Genomic DNA, 19,657 nt, shown 5'->3' on the forward strand with positions numbered 1-19,657 from the left:
AGAGTGCTTCCAAAGTGAAGGAAAAACTCCCATTTGTAGGGAAAAGTTGAATATGTGTGTAATTGCCGGAAGGATGATGGGTAATATAATTTTATAGAACGTTATTGGAATGCCATCAACATCATTATTATTTTTCCTAATTGAAAGGATAATTGAGGAGATTTTATCAGGAAGGATGAAAGCAAAGAAGAATTTTCCACATGGAAGTGTGTGATTGGTTTGGTTTATCATGGCATAGTTCAATAAATGGTGAGAAAATGAAGAGGGCGGCGACGGAGTGGAGAAGAACCTATTTAGTTGGTCCAAGGACACATTTACAGCTGTAGTTCTTGACTTCGGAGGGACAATCTCAACCTTCTGAATGTTCTTCCAGAGATCTGAAGTAGATTGCTTACCATCAAATAGCCGATTATAATATTGGATCTTAGCTCTCCTACAAACTGACCTCAACTGGTTTCTCAAAGTCTTATACCTTACAAAGTCTACATTGCAGCCGGTTCTCGAATGGTCGCGCCTAGCTTTGTCTCTCTCACGCCTCAGTAGAGATATCTCCCTATTGAACCAAGGGCATGGTCTACGCTGGACCTTGAAGTAACGTTCCGGTGCATGTTGATCGAAAATTGACAAAACCATGGAGTTGAAAGCATTCACCTTATCATCGATATCATCCAAATGCACAATATTGTGCCAAGGCTTTTCCACAGCATCAGCAGAGCAACGGTCCACATCAATATCCCTCAGATTCCTGCCTTTACTATTTGAAGTATATCTGATGTTATGTTCAAGACTATAGATGATATAGATCAAATCATGAGCTGACATACTGAATGACATTTGACCATTCAATAGGACAAAATCTGGATCACTGACAATCGCAAGATCAAGCAACGTGTGGCAAGTCTCAGTATGAAAAGTGGGTGAACTATCGAGAATTGTCATATTCATCGACTGGTCTGCATTGAAGTCCCCTAGAGTGATAACATGCTGATACTCATGCATAACATTAACCAGGTCGCTTTCAAGGATGAACAATCTACCTGCTCTGGGAGGACGATATACAACCACAACCAACAAGTTCTCTGAGCCAACCGTCACCTCAACCATCAGAAATTCAGGCGAACATGAGTATAATTGGGGCGACGATGCAACTACTTTGGCCGGAAACTGCGATCGAATGTACACAGCAACACCTCCGCCACCCTTACCGGTTCAGTCGTTCCTTAATAGGGTATATCCAGGGACCTCAAAATAGCTAGACAGAAGACTTGGCTTCAAAAACGTTTCACTTATGGCAATAACAACAATATTAACACGTGAGAGCATCAATTTGAACTCATCAAAGTACGCCGGTAGAGATTGGGCGTTGATATGACACATCTTTAGTGCGTTTGAATGATCACAAAAAACTTACTTCAGCTCGTTTATGAAATCAGACATATTAATAATTGAGAAATGAGAAAAAATTATATATCAGTACAAAAAACCGTATGCAATGACACTATGAAAAGTTTTGTAATTGAGCAATTTGAGAAAATAATAGTTTATTTGATAATTGAGTTATTTTAGAGATATAGAGGTTACGTGACTATGAAGAGTCACTGATAAGTGATTAAAGTATTTTAAATGAAAAAATAAACAAAATAGAATAAAAATGAAATTGAGACAAGAAAGTTTCTATTTATATGTATGTATTTTACTATGTATTCAGACTTGAACAAATAGTGGAGCTCCCACTAAATATCTAGTTGTACGAGTACAAAGAGATACAATCTGAGCTATTTCCGCAAATAAATTTGTGAGAAGCAAAATGCATTAGTTTTATGAGTACTATACATTACTGCTGTTGTGATAATTATGATAGAATAAAAAAAAGGTATGACAATTCTAAACGTTGAAAAAAAATTGAAGATTTGAAAAATAAAAATACATTACACATGTGAGATCACTTCTTGAAACTTTCAAGCACTCTTCATTCTCTTGAATTGTTGTAATACATCATTAATTCGAGATTCATATCAAACAAAATCAACGTTGAAGAGATAAGAAAAATGGAATAAACAAATATGAACATGTTGAAATACTTCTTGAAACTTTCAAGCATCCTTAAGTCATTCAAATTATATTAGTAAGGAATGGATTCAATATTCATATCTAAGATATCAGTATGATAATTAAATTAAAAATAAAAATACATTGCACATGCGAAATTCCTTCTTGAAACCTTCAAGCACTCTTCATTCTCTCATATTGTTATAATACATAATGAATTTGAGATTCATATCAATGTTGAAGAGGGAAGAAAAATTAAGTAATAAGTAATAATAGTTCATTATTAATATTTTTCTCCTCTCATAACATGTCCCATGTATAGCAGTTTTCTTCTCTTAATTGTCATAATTACTTCTTTTTCCTAGCATATGTGTCTCATCACTTCTACACTGGCCACTCTCTCCACCCATGAAATCCATAGTATTCTTCGATACATCCATAGCTCAAATGCCTCCAATCTCCTTCAGCGTCCAGGCTTCCATGCCGTAATACAAAACAGATAACACATAGCACCTCATAATTCTTATCTTCAAATCAAGGTTTAGATCTCGGCAACAGAAAAGCTTATTCATTCATGTAAATGTACTTCCGCCCTGTTCGACTCTGATTCGTATTTCTTGGGTACTGTCATTGTTTGCATTGATGGTTGTTCCTAGGTACGGTATTTATATTCTTTTACTCTCTCAATAGGTTGGTTTTCTACATATACCATAGGATTGTCTTGCGTTGCTTTTGTGATTAGCATGTACTTTGTTTTGTTTATGTTCAGTGACAGCCCATATTCTTTACTTACTGAGACAATTCTATCAAGTAGTGCCAGTAGTTCCTCATGTGTTCCAGCTAAAATAAGTGTATCATCAGCATATTGCAGATTATTTATTGCCGTACCATTGATTTTAATGCCTATGTCTTGATCAACAAGTGCTTTATCTACTATATCTTCAGAGTAGAGATTGAAGAGGATTGGTGACAGTATACATCCTTGACGAACCCCTCTCTGTATTTCAATTTCTTCCGATGTTACATTATCTACTCGTACTGCTGCTTTTTGACTATAGTAGAGGTTGGAAATAATTCTTATGTCTCTGTGGTCTATTCTCCTCTTTATTAGGGTTTCCATGAGTTGGTCATGCCTAACTCTATCAAAAGCTTTGAGGTAGTCTATGAGGCATACGTGTAGGTCTTGATTCATATCCAGACATCTTTGTGACAAGACATTGAATGCAAACAGAGCTTCCCTTGTTCCTAGTCCTTTACGGAATCCAAACTGTGTATTGCTGATGCATTCATCCAATTTCCTGTATATTCTATTATGGATAACCTTCAACATGATTTTTAATATGTGACACATAAGGCTTATGGCTTGGTAGTCATTTCAATGCTTGGCACTCTTCTTTTTTGGAAGGGCTACAAAAGTTGATAACAACCATTCTTTTGGTATCCTTCCTGTCCTATATACTTCGTTCATTAGTTCTAACAGGATATGAATCTGATCCTCCTCTATCAATTTAACGATTTCTACTGGCAGTTGGTCGGGACCTGATGTCTTTCTGGGTTTCATTGTGTTAATTGCATATACCACTTCATCTTTAATTATGTCAGGGCCCAACTCTCCTTCCATATTTTCAAGATCAATTTGTTTTCTCTCATCTTTGAAGAGTTGTGCAACGTAGCTTTTCCATATTTCTAGCTTTTGTTCTATTTCTGTCACTATTTTCCCCTTGTTATCATATAATATATTTAGTTGCTTCTGTTTATCAGTACCAGTGAGTTCCTTAACTTTTTTGTGTATGTTGAAACTATCGTGCTTTGCTTGTAACTCCTCAATTTCCTCACACTTTTGTTTGTAATACTCTTCCTTTGCTTCTCTAATCTTTGCGCGGAGTATTCGTTGTGTGTCTTTATACTGTTCCACATTCTTGCCTTTAAAGCTTCTTCTCTGATCCATGAGGTCAAGAATTTCGTTAGTTATCCATTTTTTCTTTCCTATGGATTTTTTGCTTTTCAGAATGTCTATTGAGGGTTCCAACAAAGGTGATTTGATGTTGCACCATTTTTCATCTATGTTTCTGCAGTTTTGGTAATCTTCCCTGCCTTCAAGTGTTCTTAGATTCACATTTATTCTTGTTTGCAATTCATTCCGTATGTCCTGGTTCTTTAATTGCTCTACATCCATCCAAATCTCTCTCTTTTTTTGCATTCTCTTAAGTTCAATATGCATTTGAGCCTCCAAGGGGTTGAGGTCTGAGGAGATATCAGCGCCTGGGTAAGTCTTAGCCGACTTGATGCAGCTTCTGTATCTTGTGCTGATCAAGATATGGTCTATTTGATTCCTTATTGGATGCTGATCACTGTCTCGCAGAGATCTCCATGTGTAGAGTCGTCGCTTTGGGAGCTCATAGAAGGTATTAGTTACTATCATATCTTCCTCTTGACAAAATTTCACCAATCTATCACCTCTTCCATACATTGGTATTCACCAATGTATTTGTCACATGCTCCCTTGCCAACCTTTGCATTGAAGTCTCCAAGAATCATTGTGATATCCCTTGACTTTAGTGATTCCAGCATCTGCTTGATCAGTTCATAGAAGCATTCAATATCTTCATCAGGCTTATTATCTGCAGTAGGAGCATAAATTTGTATTATATTTAGTTTCCTGGTGTTGGTTTGCAGTTGTAGGAGCATTACACGGTCTGATATGGGAGTAAAATTTGTGACGCCTGCCCTAATATCTCTTGTTACAGCAATTGCGACACCATATCTGTGATCATTATCTTCACCTCCAGAGTACAGCATCCCTCCATCATCTATTGCGACTTGACCATGACCGGGCCATCTTGTTTCTCTAATTCCTAGGATGTTAAGCATCAGTCTTTGCATTTCATGTACAACGTTATGCATCTTTCCAGATTCATCATACATGGATCTCACATTCCATGTACCAATTTTCAACTTGTTTATTTTCACAGTCTTGTTCATCACTGTTCCCCCCGGAGATCCTAATGGGGAACTATTTACTCTGGAATATTTAGTTTTGAACACCGCCATGATGATTTTTACAAAGGATACCCAAATGGGTCTTTAATACAGTGGTTTCCCGTTGCCTTCTGTATCCTTAAGCCGTTGATCAAATATGATTCATCTGCCTTCAAGAGCAATTTCTTACTCTATGGACAAAAGGGTGCCCTGTTTCTTCCAATCTCTTCCACCCGAAGCTGTTGGAGTGCAAGAAATGGATTGCTTATACCAACAATCATTCAGTAACTCACACTAAGCGCGTGCAATGGCTGGTGACGTTCAGTGTGAGCAGCTACAATCAAGTCTATGTGTTTCAAAGGCTCTTTCCAGTTTTGGTTTAACTCAACTGCGTGCGTGGTCATGCATCATCTCACTCGCACTTGCACATACATGCCTCTAGTGTGATGATACAGATTGCAGCATTGCTCTTCTAGAGTACAGAGCTAATTGTGAGGGAAAGTGCAAAAAGGATAGCAAAGGTCATTTTGATGGAATCATCATGAACGGCAAGAATGTGCTTCAATTCTGGTAAGAAATAAGAAATAACATTGACCACAGAGGTCCATGCTGCAAAATAATTTTTGCACGGACTACAGTGGGATTACTTTATTTAAGCAAGTGAGAGGAGATGTAGGTCTTGAAAAGAGCGCTGACTTGACATTTTTGACATTGCGTTTGTCTGGTGTTGGTTAGTCCACACCATGCAATCTTGTCCAATTTATGGGAGAGCTGGTGCTGAATTTAGAGGGTTTCTTCATTATGATTAGGGTGTTTGGCACATATGACACACCTTCATGATTAATTATAAGTCAATAACATGAATTTGCATTCGGAGTACTTATCTCTAAGACTCTAGAGATAGACATCGGCGAGAGCGATTTCAATATCACCATAATACTATCCTTTCCACAGCCAAAAAGAGAGACAGATGACAATCTACCTTATCCTTAGTCAGCGGTATAGATGGCAGTAGTGAAAGGTGTCGTTCCACAATTTTTCTCTCAGTACTGTACACGGATAGTAGAACATTTTCTCCAAATCAGAAAGAGGTTTCTCTTTCTCTCTTCGTTGCAAATTTATTTCATGGAGTGGCACTTCAGATAATGGTCAATGTTGTCAAAAGATGATCTTATTGTAAAAGAAGACAGAATGACGTACTCAGATGTGCAACTGCGAGCTTAGAAGTTGTTGATCAGTAGGCGTAGTGACGAGGGGTTTGGGGCTGTGCCCCCTATGTTCAAAGTGACTTCAATGTTATTGATGTAAAGTAACCCCTTTTTGTTACGAACTTGACCTTGAAGTGGTTGCCATTTCAGTGACTAAATTTCGTGTTATTGTTGTGTCTTTGTATTACTCACCTAGTGGGAATTTTGTGCATTCTTGTGAACTTTTTGAACGACTATTGATATTTTTAACCAAGCATTATGATTCTGAGATTCTGATTGCTGATGATTTCAATGCTGATTTTATCAGTGATGCTCCAAAAACTCGAACTGTTATTGAAATGTTATGGACTTTATATCACCTGCACTGAGCCTACAAGAGGGAGGGCTTGCCTTGACGTTGCTGTTAGCTTTCAGTCTGAAAATTGCTCTACAAATGTAGAGCATCCCCATTGCATGGGGATGACCACTCTGCTTTAAGGACTGCTCGCATTCTTCCGACAGCAGCTGAGGCACGTGTCGCACCTTCTTCTACCTGGAATGCTGACTACATTTTTCGAATGAGACCTGTGCATGAAACGGCCCTTGACCATTTCAGAGGTGTCTTGTCCAGTATGTCCTGGGATGATATTTTCCTCGCCTCAGGTGGTACTGAATTGTTTGCGGCTTTTTTCCACTATTTTCGTGACAGATTCGAATTCTTTTTTTCTGAAATTGTCAGCCTCACCGCTCCAGGTACTGAAGAGGAGACCTAAACATCTGGATGGCCACAAGGAGTGGTATACTGATGATCTAGCCAAACTTAAGGAGCTCATGCTTGCCATCAAGAATCGATGTGAGGATGGTGATGCTGACAGCTCTGCTAGATATAGAAATTTTAAACAATTCTACAAGAGGAGGATCGAGCTGGCTAAGAGGTTGGCAACTGAGTGACAGATTGAGGATGTACCTAGCCAATGCAAAGCTACCTGGGATGTGATAAATACAAACAGATCCATGCCACGGAAAAAGATTGACTTTGCAAGCCTGGATGATTCCAATGGCTTCTTTGTGGGTTCGGTTCAGGACATAGTGGATGCCCTGCCTGGAATCCAGCCGGGACAGGAGCATCTCTTCTTCTTTCGCCACACCACACCAGCTGCCTTGAGGAAAATCATACACTCTTTCAAACCCTCTAAAATTTCCAGATGTGTTTGGCATGTCTGTGAGCATGCTTCGAGAGGTTGTTGATGCCATTGCAGTTCCTCTCTCTCTCTGCATCTGTCAATGAGTGGTTGAGGTCTGGAATTTTTCCTGATTTCTTTAAAACATCAAGAACTGTCCCAGTCTTCAAGAAGGGTGATCATGAGAGAGAGCCTTTGTAGCTTCATGTCACTCTCCATAACTCCTGTCTTTGGCAAGGTGATTGAGGCAGTGAGTATTCTCTTTGAAGAGAATAGCCTGTTCTCCAACATGCAGTTTGGCTTCCGAGTTGGGAGATCAACAGTGGGTGCAGTCGACCATGTAGCTGAGCGGATTGATGCTGCCTTCGAGGATGGTGAGTCTCTTGCTCTGGCTCTCTGTGATCTGATTTCGACTGTGTGGACCATCGCATTCTACTTAGAAAACTGTGTTTCTATGGTCTAAGGGACTCGGCCCTTTTCATCTTGGGCTCATACCTTTCTGGAAGGACTCAGCTTGTCTCCCTCAGTGGTGTTAACTCCCAGTCCCTCCCGGTGGCTTTTGGTGTTCCTCAGGGATCGGTGCTAGGGCCTACACTGTTCCTTGTCATGATGAATGACCTCGACGACCATGGTTCTTCTCTGATGTTTGCGGATGATGCATCTCATCATCGGGTGCTGAGCTTGAATGGGTTTTGGAGGCGTCTGTGGAGCATCTTCGATCTGTCACTCTATGTCACCTAATTCAAAAATGAAAAATACAAAGACTTCAAATACTTATGAAAAAAGTAAAAATAAAACAATTTGGGATTTCAAAATTTATAAAAATCAAAGAATATAATAACAAATAATGAACAAAAATTTTATCGATAGAATAAATAACATTTATAACTGAACGACGTCCCAAACCATAAGCACATCCACACTGATACACCAACTATTTACTTGATCAGATCATGCTTAGGCCGGGATTACACGGTCAAATGTTTTATAAAAGATGATGACCATCTTTTATAAAAGATTTGAATACTGATTCTTTTATAAAACATTTCGGACCCATATTACACTGTCAAGAGATCTTTGTCAAAGATCTTTGTATTTTTTAATTCAACTTATCAAGTATAAACTTTTTATTTCAATTGTTGTAGCAAAACAATGGATGTTGAAGAATACTACTCAAAACAAAATTATTTTCTTATCTCCATTTTTTCTGACAGAAATTGGCTTCTATGGCGACCATTTATTTTCTTCTTAATGTCATCATGTGTACATCCAGGTCTTACAAGGTTTATATTTTTGGCAATTCTTTTATAAATTGATTGTCTTAATAGTCTATTTTTATAATATTGATGTTTAGGATTAAATAGACTTTCATGATTTTCATATTCGGAAATAAGGAGCTTAGTGGTTTCTACACACCAAGTAGTGTACTTCGAAGACATTTCATTCAAATTAAAAACTAACGTGAAATAAAACTAACCTCAATCAAATTAACATCACCTGAAATTCAGAATCTCAACTTTTATAAAAGATAATGCCAACCTATTATCTTTGATAAAAGAAATTTTATAAAAGAAATCTTTTATAAAATATTGCCTATTAGACTATCAAATATGTTTGTCAAATATCTTTTATAAAAGATCTTTTATAAAACATTTGACCGTGTAATCCCGGCCTTACACAAGATTTAATTATCATAATATAATAACGCTTTCCGAAATTTAGCGTGAGAAAACCAGAAGACATCTAGGCGCCCAGATCAGCTGTTATAAGTTCTTTGCATCCTATTTAATAGTGCATTCAATGAGGCATGCAATTTATAGTCTACACAGCTGTTGATTTTTTACCAAGTTACATTGAGATATTGTATTGCATGCGTCATGGCATGCAATTTATAATCAACTCGACAGCTGATTTATGATGTAAATTCTGTAGTCTGATTTTTACTCTAATATTGACGTATGAAGGAGGCTCCTTTTTCCTTTTATATTATCCTTCAAATGCAAAATTTCCAAAAAAACTGAAAATTTATTACCGCGTTTCGCCGTAAATGCGCAACATATAAACATTTAAACATTAAGAGAAATGCCAAACCGTCGACTTGAATCTTAAACCTCACTTCGCTTGGTCAAAAATGCGATCAAGCAAATTTAGAAATGAATCATCCATGCACAACCATATTTACAGATCTCACTTTACCATCTATATATATCTATAGCTTCCTACTTTTAACTACAGATAGAGCTGGCACTTGAAAAGAATTCAAACATAAACACTTGTTAAAGTCAAGTAATTTTAATAGAGACTAGTATTTTTAGTCAACAAGGCCTATCATTGTGTTGAAGAGTTTTTAAATGATAGGACAGTATAATTAATTCAACTGTAAAATCATAGTTATTTGATTGTCCGAATAATATAGAAAAATATTATAATTATTGATGTGACCTGTGCTATATTATGTAAGATCCTGTAATTTTCTATTTTTCAATACTTGTTGGCATGACCAGTTGTAAAGTGTTTTGGCTCAATAAAATTGAATTGAATTTATTAGACCCAATTCACACACAAGTGGCGTAGGGCACTGACTTCTGTCACTTCCACACCACTCTCATATTATGGTTCAATGCAAACAGAAATGGTGTTTTACCTTATTATGTTTATATATAAGTCGAGAAATGTCAGCACAACTTTTGTATGAATTGGGCCTTAGATTGGTTGAATTTACTTGCGCATCCGTAATTATAATTATTTTCATTTATGTCACTATTCTCACAGGATATAAATTTCTTCTTCCTCTCTTTTTCACAAACAATTTCGAGTGTCTTTAAAGATTTATTGTAAAAATTGTTGAAAAAAAGTTTTATTTTTATCCACATTTATACAGGGCTGCAGTTTCTTGTTGAAACACATCTTCAGCTGTAGTCTGGATGTGTTTGTGTTGGTTTCAACAAGAAACTGCAGTCCTGTATAAATGTCTTATAAATGTGGATAAAAATAAAACTTTTTTCAACAATTTTTACAATAAATGTTTGAACACACTTGAAATTGTTCGTGAAAAAGAGAGGAAGAAGAAATGTATATCCTGTGAGAATATTGACATAAATGAGAATAATTATAATTACTGATGCGCAAATAAATTAGGCTGCAGTTTCTTGTTAAAACACATCTTCAGCTGTAGTCTGGTTGTGTTTGTGTTGGTTTCAACAAGAAACTGCAGTCCTGTATAAATGTCTAATAAATGTGGATGTGACAAAAATAAAACTGTGTTTTTTCAGTTATGGAAAAATTCCAAAATATCTATTCTCATTCAGTAAAAATTGTTTTTTCCAGACACAAATGAATCAAATGTAGCCATTGCGTGGGTGATTCCTAGAAGTTTGAACGCTTCATTGCATCCTGACTCCTCAGATGAGGAACAAAATGACTATATCAGATCAAACTTTGATAAAATGCTTCCCAGCGAACACTGTGTAAGTCAAAATGCATTCAATTTTTTTGTAAGACCTAAAATCTTTACCTTCTTAACAGGTATTGACAGTTGGTTACCTGCACTCGAACACTTGCTATCATTCAAAATCATTTATTGTCATAGAAATATTGATGAAAGATCATTGAACGTTCAGCTTTAGGCGTGTTTCGATCCACCGGGAAGCGATTTTAAAACTCATTAATAGTATTTGGTTAACCCGTTCAGCGGGAGTTGCAAGCGCATGAATATCAACTTATCTGAGCAATCGATATTTCAAGATGTATCTATTCCAACCTTTTGTTCTAATACAGTTGCAATTATATAAAGTGTACTTGTATACGAAGTATCAATATTATTGTATCCACATGAAGTGACTTTTGTCAGTGCGATTTTGTTTGTGACAATAAAACATTCTCGATTCTACTAAGGGTTTCTTGCCCTAGAATATTGGTAGGTAGTTCAGCAATAGCAGATTTTTAGTTGTGATTTGTTTGGGATTGGCAGTACCTGGGCGATGAGATGGAAGAGTGTCGCGGCAGGACCATCTGGGAGGACAACTCGGTGCAGACACTGGTGCTGCTGCCTCCGCCCAGCATAGTCCTGGTTCCCGGCCAAGTGCTTCCGCTCACCGTCAACGACCGCTACACCATTCGAATGCTCGAGCACTGCATCGACCAGTATGCTGGCATGTTCGGTGTTATTGTCAAATGGTAACTACCTGCCTCATACTTCTATTTCTACAAATTCAATTACAAAAAAGGGGCAAAAAACTGGGTGGTGAAATTCAAAATACGGAATAGTCACTTTTTAAATGTGAATTATATAATGTGAAGCAAAACTTCAAGCACAATTTATTAAAACTATTTATTTACTATCCACATTGTAAATATGACGCTTACAAAGCAAGACCTTGAGCTCTCACTGTCACACTATTTAAACCACTAAACAAATAGAGACTATTTTCAGTTTTTGTTCAGGTGTTATGTTGTTACACCATCATTGATCTCAAGTTTACAGGTAGATGATAATGATTTCGAAACAACTTTTATTGAGTCAGTTCCAGATTAACTTAATTTTTAGGCATAACTACTATTAAATAGTTCAGGATACTGCTTTGGTCCAGGAAGCTCAATAGAGTTGGTTGGAAACATTATTACATTTACAGATGACAGAAACGTAATAAATGTCAACCGTGTCATGATCCTGTGTAAAACCACTTATCAATATTACCACCAATATTATTTCATATGGCAGAAATATAATATGTTAACCTATGCTAAGGTCATTTTCTGATCCTGCTACACTCAGGCTACTTTCTGTGACCTGAGTAAGGCATTTGACTGTGTTGATCATTCTGACCTGTTGAAGAAGCTGGTTTCAGGAGTAGATCACTTTCACTCTTTGAAACTTATCTAAAAGATAAAAAGCATGCAGTTTGTATTAGTGAAGAATTGTCTCAAGCTGTGAACATGAAGTACGGTGTACCTCAGGGATCTGCTATTGACCATTTATTGTTTTTAATAAGCATAAATGACTTACCTCACAATGTATTAAGCAAGACAGTTTTCTACCCTGACGACACAACTTTTTTAATGTCTTGAATGATTTTGCAGAGCTTTCAAATCTTGTAACCATTTCATTGAAAGATGCAGGAGTCTAGTTTGCAGCCAATGGCTATCTTTTAAATTTTTATTTTTATATTTTTATTATTTTTTAATGTTGATTGTCATTAAAACTAGTCTCAGAGACTAACCATTAATTTTCATTTCACTATAAATTTTACACTATGAAAAACTATAAAACTTCAGTTCATCCATTGATGGCCCAAGTAGTTCTGAGATTATGAGAGCAGTAAAAAAAATGATATAGTCTGCGTACACTGTTACAAATTGGTTTTAAACTACTTCAAAAGGCTTCCTTCTCATCAGCCTCCTGGTAAGATCTTCGTTCTATAGTAGTTGGCTTGCCTCAGGGTTGACATGATGGTGGAGTCTCGACTCATGCCGCATGGCTAATCGACTTATCTCACTGGACACAAATGGAATGCGTAGATCTCTATGCAAGTCATTGTTTCTGGTGTACCAAGGAGCGTTGGCTATATTCCTTAATAATTTATTTTCCCTACAGTTACCTTGAAAAGTGGCCATTCCTGCACTGATTACAGAACGCAAAGAATCACTTTTCCACTCTAGTGCGGGAAAATTTTTTTCTGCACTCCAGATTTGCAACATGGCTACGCAAAATAGTTGGTGGGTTATATGGAGGATTAGTGCTGCAAAATCAAAATGAAGTTGGTAACAGTGACTGTGGTGCACGTTATAATAATATTAAGGACAACGAGGACAGCGACAGCCACCAAATTCAGCACACAGCCGCCCCTTCATTCATTTACTACTACATTATTCAATTTGACAATAAATTAAGGTTTTTATTAATAATAAAATTACACAGAAAAACATTTGATGCATTTCAGCGAATTTTACCCATAATTACCCACTTTTCCTATTCAATGGTAACTGTAGGAAAAATTTAATGTGAAATACGTGCGCAAAGTTCCTCTGCTGCACTCAAGAAACCATTCCGCCCTCGCCTACGGCTCGGGCGTAAACGTTTCTTTCGTTGCAGCAAACTGTCACTTTGCGCACTAGTTGCACAAATAACTATTGAAATTTCTGTAACAATGTTACTAAACAGGCACATCCCCATAGTTGTATCCCATACACCCAAATAGGTTTTAAGATTTGGTTGTAGAGAATGATCTTGTTTTTGAAAGATAGGGTGGATTGGCGACCAAGCAACCAATACATTTGTCCATATTTTATATCAAGCTGTTTTCTTTTGATTTTGATGTGCTCCTTCCACTTCAGTTTTACATATATCTAATGTCATTGCAAGATATTTTGCTGAATTTTCACAGGGACATTCAGATTGATGTTGATTGTTTCTGCACTTTGTTGGTGGAGTTGATGATCGATGATTTGGATTCATTCAGTTTTATTTTCCATTTTGTTGTTCATTGGCATAGTTGATTTGCAGCTAATTGAAGAGTGTTGGATGTTTCTTCTATAGTGGTGCCTGAAGTCAGAAGCGCAGTGTCGCCAGCAAATGTAGCAACATTTTTGCACTGTCTTTTAATCTGTATTTTTAATCGTATCTGTGATGTTATCATTTTCAATTTTTTCGTAGTCTTCCAGAGTGCATAGTCTGTCTCCTCATCGGCTGTCAAGTTTTGTAGATAGGTGTTGACAGTTTATTCTTTCCAGTTTTTGATCTTCCTTCTCAATTGTTGAGTCTTGTTGTTGAGAATTCTTTTATCTGCTGGGTCCCATGAATGCTGCCATCTCCGTCTTGCTCTTCTTTCTCTATCACTAGATCTTTTATTTCTCTTGGATAGTTTACTCCTGCTGTCCGATGAGTATGTTTCCTTTTAATATTCCATGCTGCTTTTTGAATTAGAGTGATGAACTTTTCAGCTTCTTCTTCCAACTTCTTGTTTGGTTCTTGTTTGAACATTAAGGTCTATTTTATTGTCTAAATAGATTTGAAAACTTCTCCAATCTGTAGTATTATTGACGAGTGTAGGTTTAGATTGACTTTGAATTAATCTTTCACTAATTGTGAGCACTACAGCGGAGTGATCTGAGCTTAAGTCGAAATTCACTTCAAAGTGGATAAAATTACTAGATACTCTCTTCAATATGAAAAAGTCAAGAAGATCTGGAATTTTATTTGTATCTGTAGGCCAATAAGTTGGATTCATCGAAGAATGGTGCATCCTGATTCATTCATAGCATCTCTTAATTCTTTTCCTTCTGTGGATTATAACCGTGAACCCCAATCTACATGCTTAGCATTAAAATCTCCACCTAAAATGAATCTATCACCCATATGCTCTAATATTGTTTTGTAATGCAATTTTTTTTCAAATTGTATCTTGGTGGACAGTAGATTGCTCCAACCTTAAGGTTTTGTGCGTTTCAATTCCTATTACTGTGATCTGAGTTTCCGGTAACTGTAAGTTACATTCTTCTTAATGATTTATGTTGTCTTTGATTATTATTGCACTGCCCCCATGAGCTTTGTTGTCTGGATGAATAGTTTGATATATTCTGTAACCATTTGTTTTCAAAAATGAATAAGTTGTTGAATGAGTTTCAGAATATATCTATTTTAATTCGAGTTTTTTATTTCTAATGCCGTTAGTATTCCAAGTTTCTATTTCCAGTTCTCTCGACTCCATCAACTTGTTTGAGTGTTTAGTACAGGTGAAGACGTTTCTAAAATATCAAGCTTTTTTTAGAAACTATCCAACTTGATCATTATCTCTTTCAACATTGAAGTAATGTTTGAACCACCCATACTATTAGAACTGGTTCTTTGGGTCTGATCATCATAGGTATTCATTTTTGTGACATGAGCATATGACACATTTTTAACAATTTTCTTATTTGTGTTTAATTTAGTTTGCGAATGTTGGATTTTATTCTTATTCAGAGTATCCCTCTTTTTTGTAGTTATTTGGCAACTAGACAACCCCGATACTTTGCAGGGTGAGCTTCACCACAATTGTAGCACTTGGGCGAAGTAGTCCTAGCCTTGGTGCACTCTATAGTTAAATGTTTGCCAGCACATTTGACACATATGGCTTCATGTTGAAAATACCTTTGAGTATGTCCGTATTGCTGACATATTTTGCACTGAGTTATTGGTTCGGTGGGCTTCAATTTTTACTCGCATGTAGCATATGTACTGTATATCGTATATTTTTTTAACGTCTTCTGAATTCTCAAACGTAAGCATGAATAGAGGAAGTCGGATTACATTATCACCACCGTCTACTTTATTCTTTCTTATCTTTTTAACTACATCAATGATTTTGAACCCCTGATCCCTGAGATCATTCTTTATTTCTTCTGGATCACAAGAAGGATGGAGATCTCATACCATGACTCTGATAGGCCTTGCTTGTTTATTTTCATACGTTTGCCAATCTAAATTCTTAGATTTCAACATTTATTTTTAGTTGTTTGTTGTTCATTGTTGTAGCTCTATATTTCAAGTTGGCTTGTTGCAAAATCTCCTTGATTTCGTTGTAGTTATCAACATTACTCAATATGATTGGAGGGGGCTTCGGGTTCTTGTTGACACCTTGAATTGAATATTGATTGTCTCCTACCTTGTTGGTAGATTTGCCATCAGTTTTTGGTGGGGATGATATTGTTGGGGATTCACTTGCTTTCCTCTTCTTGGGTCTTCTGTTATTCTGAAGTATCCATTCAGTTTGTCCTCTCAGCTCCTCTTCATCTGTTTCGTATCCTCGTGATGCTGCTGCTGCCGCCGTCTCTGTTGTAGGCTTGGTTGACTTCACTGCGATCATTCTCAACATTTTTCTCCTTACTATTTGATTTAGTTTCTAAGACCAGTAATCTAGCCTGTAATATTGTTCTAATTGATTTTTCAGTTCAAAATGATCTTTTTCAGATTGTTTGAATTTTTTATCTACATCTTACCACGCTTCTAATAGAAATATTTCATGGGTCGTTTTGAGTAGGTCAGTCTTTACTACAACAGCTTCGACCAATCTATTTTCATTAGTAGTTATAGAAATAAGAATTTCAGATTTATAGCTGACTAGTGAAGAAACAATAGAATGATTGTTTAGCACTTCCCTAAATAGAGTTTTCCGAACCAGGTAACGCACATAGTAACAGCCGACACGCAACCAACGAGCACTATTTCTGAATCCCGATTTTACTGGATACAGTAGTTCGTTAACCTACAATTGAAAATAATAACATGAGCTCTGTAAAACACGTCCGTTCGCTACCGCTTCTAAAAGCTGACTGATCTTTTTTTTAATGAAAGTAAAACTGAAAATAAAGTCATCTTTAGTCTTAAGCCTAAGGCCCATTTCACACCAAAGCTGGGCCGGGCCGAGCCGAGCCGAGCGGAATCTGCCTTCGTTCGCACTGAAGCCGATTCACTCAGTAGGTTTTCTAGCCTTGTAGTGAGAACTCACTACGTGGAAAGATCGAACTAAACTGAAAGAAGGCAGAATCCGATTGGCCGAAAACGCTCGAGTTGGGCGTCAAGCCGACTGCACAAATCCGCTCGGCTCGGCCCAGCACCGCTCGGCTCGACCCGGCGTTGATTTGAATGCTCCCGACTAAATCCTGAATAGTTAGCGCGCACGCGGATTCCGCTCGGCTCGGCTCAGCTTTGGTGTGAAACCCCACTTACGCTAATGAACTTTCTGAAAAATGTATAGTTGATAATATAAAGTTCCTGTCGACATGTGGAAAACATGTAGGTTACTTAAAAACAAAGCTGTCGAGGGTAATCTAAAGAAAAATGTTTTTCATTTTTTTCTACTTTTTGCCTTTTTGCTATATGAGCGCCCAAAGTTGAAATATTGGAGGAGATCCATCACCGAATTGGGAGCAAATTGATTCATCAAATTTTGAGGATACAGATATTGTCCAAGATATTGTCCATCTCATTGAAGAGTAACTTCAATGGGGTTATTTTTTTGAAAATTGAATAAATTTCTCTAGAATTGATATTCTGAGAAATCAAAAATGTCATGAATTTATGCTTTCAAATTAGCAATTGATTTCGCCCAAAATTTCAACATTAGACGCTCATATTGCACAAAGAAAAAATTATAGAATTACCGAAAATACAGATTGTGTTGAAAAAAATTTCACTTCATATGATGATGATGTTGATCTGTTGCTATCAGCTAATGCTAGGCTACCCACTTCAAGTTGCCAATTGGTACAAGCTGGCGTTGGTCAATATGTAATCTATTTGATTAATTGAATGCTCTTGTAGGCCGAGACCTGGACACAAGCCTGATGAAAGTTGTTTTGGAACAACAGTTGAAATTTACGAGTACCATAGGGTATCAGATGACATAGGAGAGACATCCCAGCTGTCCATCAAGGCTAAAGCAAGGCAGCGATTTCATACCCTTGAATTGGAGAAAGCAAAGAATGGGTGAGCAATTTTCCAAGTATGTTCAACTTTCCACCGAAAACTGTACGTCACAAGTTAAATTGGTAATATTCTGTTTTCCGTTGAGGATAATAATGAAGCCTAGGCTTGTGTGTGGGTAGCGGTAAGAATGATTAGAGATGACTAAAACTATTTTTAGGTGGGCTCCAAATCACTGGGAAGTCATTTTGACTCAACTGTCAGATATTGGTCTCAAGTAGCCTCCCTTTGAACTGATTCTGATTTTATTCCAACTGAATATTTCATTGTTTGTTTATTCATTAGTCTGAATAAAAACTATTCCGAATAGTTCTGAGGAGTGCTTTTCTATTGTAGCCTACTCATGAAAAAATAATATTATAATATAATAAAAAAACCTACTCATGAAATAAGTTTTTTCACTTTCAAACTTATAAAGTAGAAATTCAGGAAGTGAAAGTGCAAAGTTTTAGTGAGAAAACATGGAGAACCCAATATATAAACCACAAACTTAAGTCTCAATAGGAAATGACATTGGGAAATACGGCGAGGCAGAACATCCAAAAGGATATTTCTGCCGATAAAAGCCATATGAATAAATAAATGAAAAGAGCTCAGTTGTACATAAGGTTGAAATTATTTCTAATCAATGTTAAGATGGCGGAAAACTCACATCTCCCCCAAATTGACAGTTTTATATTTTTTGGTGACTTTATTTAAATTGTGGAATATTCTACTTCATAAATAATATGGATAGTGGTTCTAATAATTCAAACTTGATCAAAAATTATGTGCATAATTTTCTAAAGATTTGTCCCGCTTCTGTGTTTCAACTTTTTCCCTTTGTAGAGAAAGATACCTTTATTCTAACGAAAACTTTTTCCACTTTTAGCTTAACAATAGATTATTATCTCTAGAATCATACCGGAAAATGGTACCTTCTTTTGCTCTAATCATTTAATTTAATTTAGTTATTCTATCTTGTTGAAAAATGTATTTAGTAAAAATATAGTTTTGTTTTTCAGAGGTCTCTACCAAGCTCGCATACAAATAATGCCTGAAGTGACATTGCCGGACACATTGTACCATGTATTTCCACACATAAACCGTTACCTATCTTCCAAAAGTGATTGGTGAGAACTAATTCTATATATTATTAAATTCAGTATTTATTCTTTATTTGTACAAATATGTATGGAATGATTGAAAGTCAGAATAGAAGGGAGTCTGGAGCTATTTGTCCCCCGAATCTATACAAAAGAATTGATCCAAAATAATAAGGTTAAGTTATCATCACACTAGTCACATATTCATTAATTATTGTTTCTACTGCTTTGAGAAACAACAATGTAAACTTGAGTGGGCCTAGGTTGGTAAGCTACCATTCTCAACTACGCCACTGTGCTTATAGACTTACTACTACTATTCTTTACCAGTGAACAAGACAAAGTTGCTGGGCGTTGAAAACCAAGGGTGTGATCACATTGAATGCGTATAAATGTGCAAGTGCACGTCAGATCATGCATGAGCCGAAAAACAAAATTTGAAAAGTGTCATTGGAATACGTTGTGATTTTCATGTAGCTGCACACACTGAACGTAACCAACAAGTGCAAGCTTTCAGTGTGATTGCTCTTCCCAAATTTTGTTTCTCATCTGCACGCTTGGTCATGCATAACCAAGCTTGCATTTGCACATATACGCATTCAATGAGATCACACCCTTGAATCCACGACCTGGAATGTAAAGCTGACAGCTGATGCTTTTTTGTCTTGGGATTATGTAATGTATGGGATTATGGGATTCTATAATATATGTGCT

General features: G+C 36.6%; 1 protein-coding gene across 1 annotated transcript in view; it reads left to right on the forward strand.

The window, feature by feature from the left end:
* The window catches only part of LOC111051378 (protein cereblon), a 36,135-nt gene that overhangs the window by 3,450 nt on the left and 13,028 nt on the right, over positions 1 to 19,657 (forward strand). Inside the window, exons 2-5 of the mRNA XM_039431368.1 lie at positions 10,724 to 10,863; positions 11,367 to 11,572; positions 17,697 to 17,861; positions 18,863 to 18,970. Coding sequence (XP_039287302.1) covers positions 10,724 to 10,863; positions 11,367 to 11,572; positions 17,697 to 17,861; positions 18,863 to 18,970 — 619 coding nt within the window. The remainder of the gene's footprint in view (positions 1 to 10,723; positions 10,864 to 11,366; positions 11,573 to 17,696; positions 17,862 to 18,862; positions 18,971 to 19,657) is intronic.

This window comes from Nilaparvata lugens, chromosome 6, assembly GCF_014356525.2.
Source record: "Nilaparvata lugens isolate BPH chromosome 6, ASM1435652v1, whole genome shotgun sequence".
Classification (NCBI taxonomy): domain Eukaryota; kingdom Metazoa; phylum Arthropoda; class Insecta; order Hemiptera; family Delphacidae; genus Nilaparvata; species Nilaparvata lugens.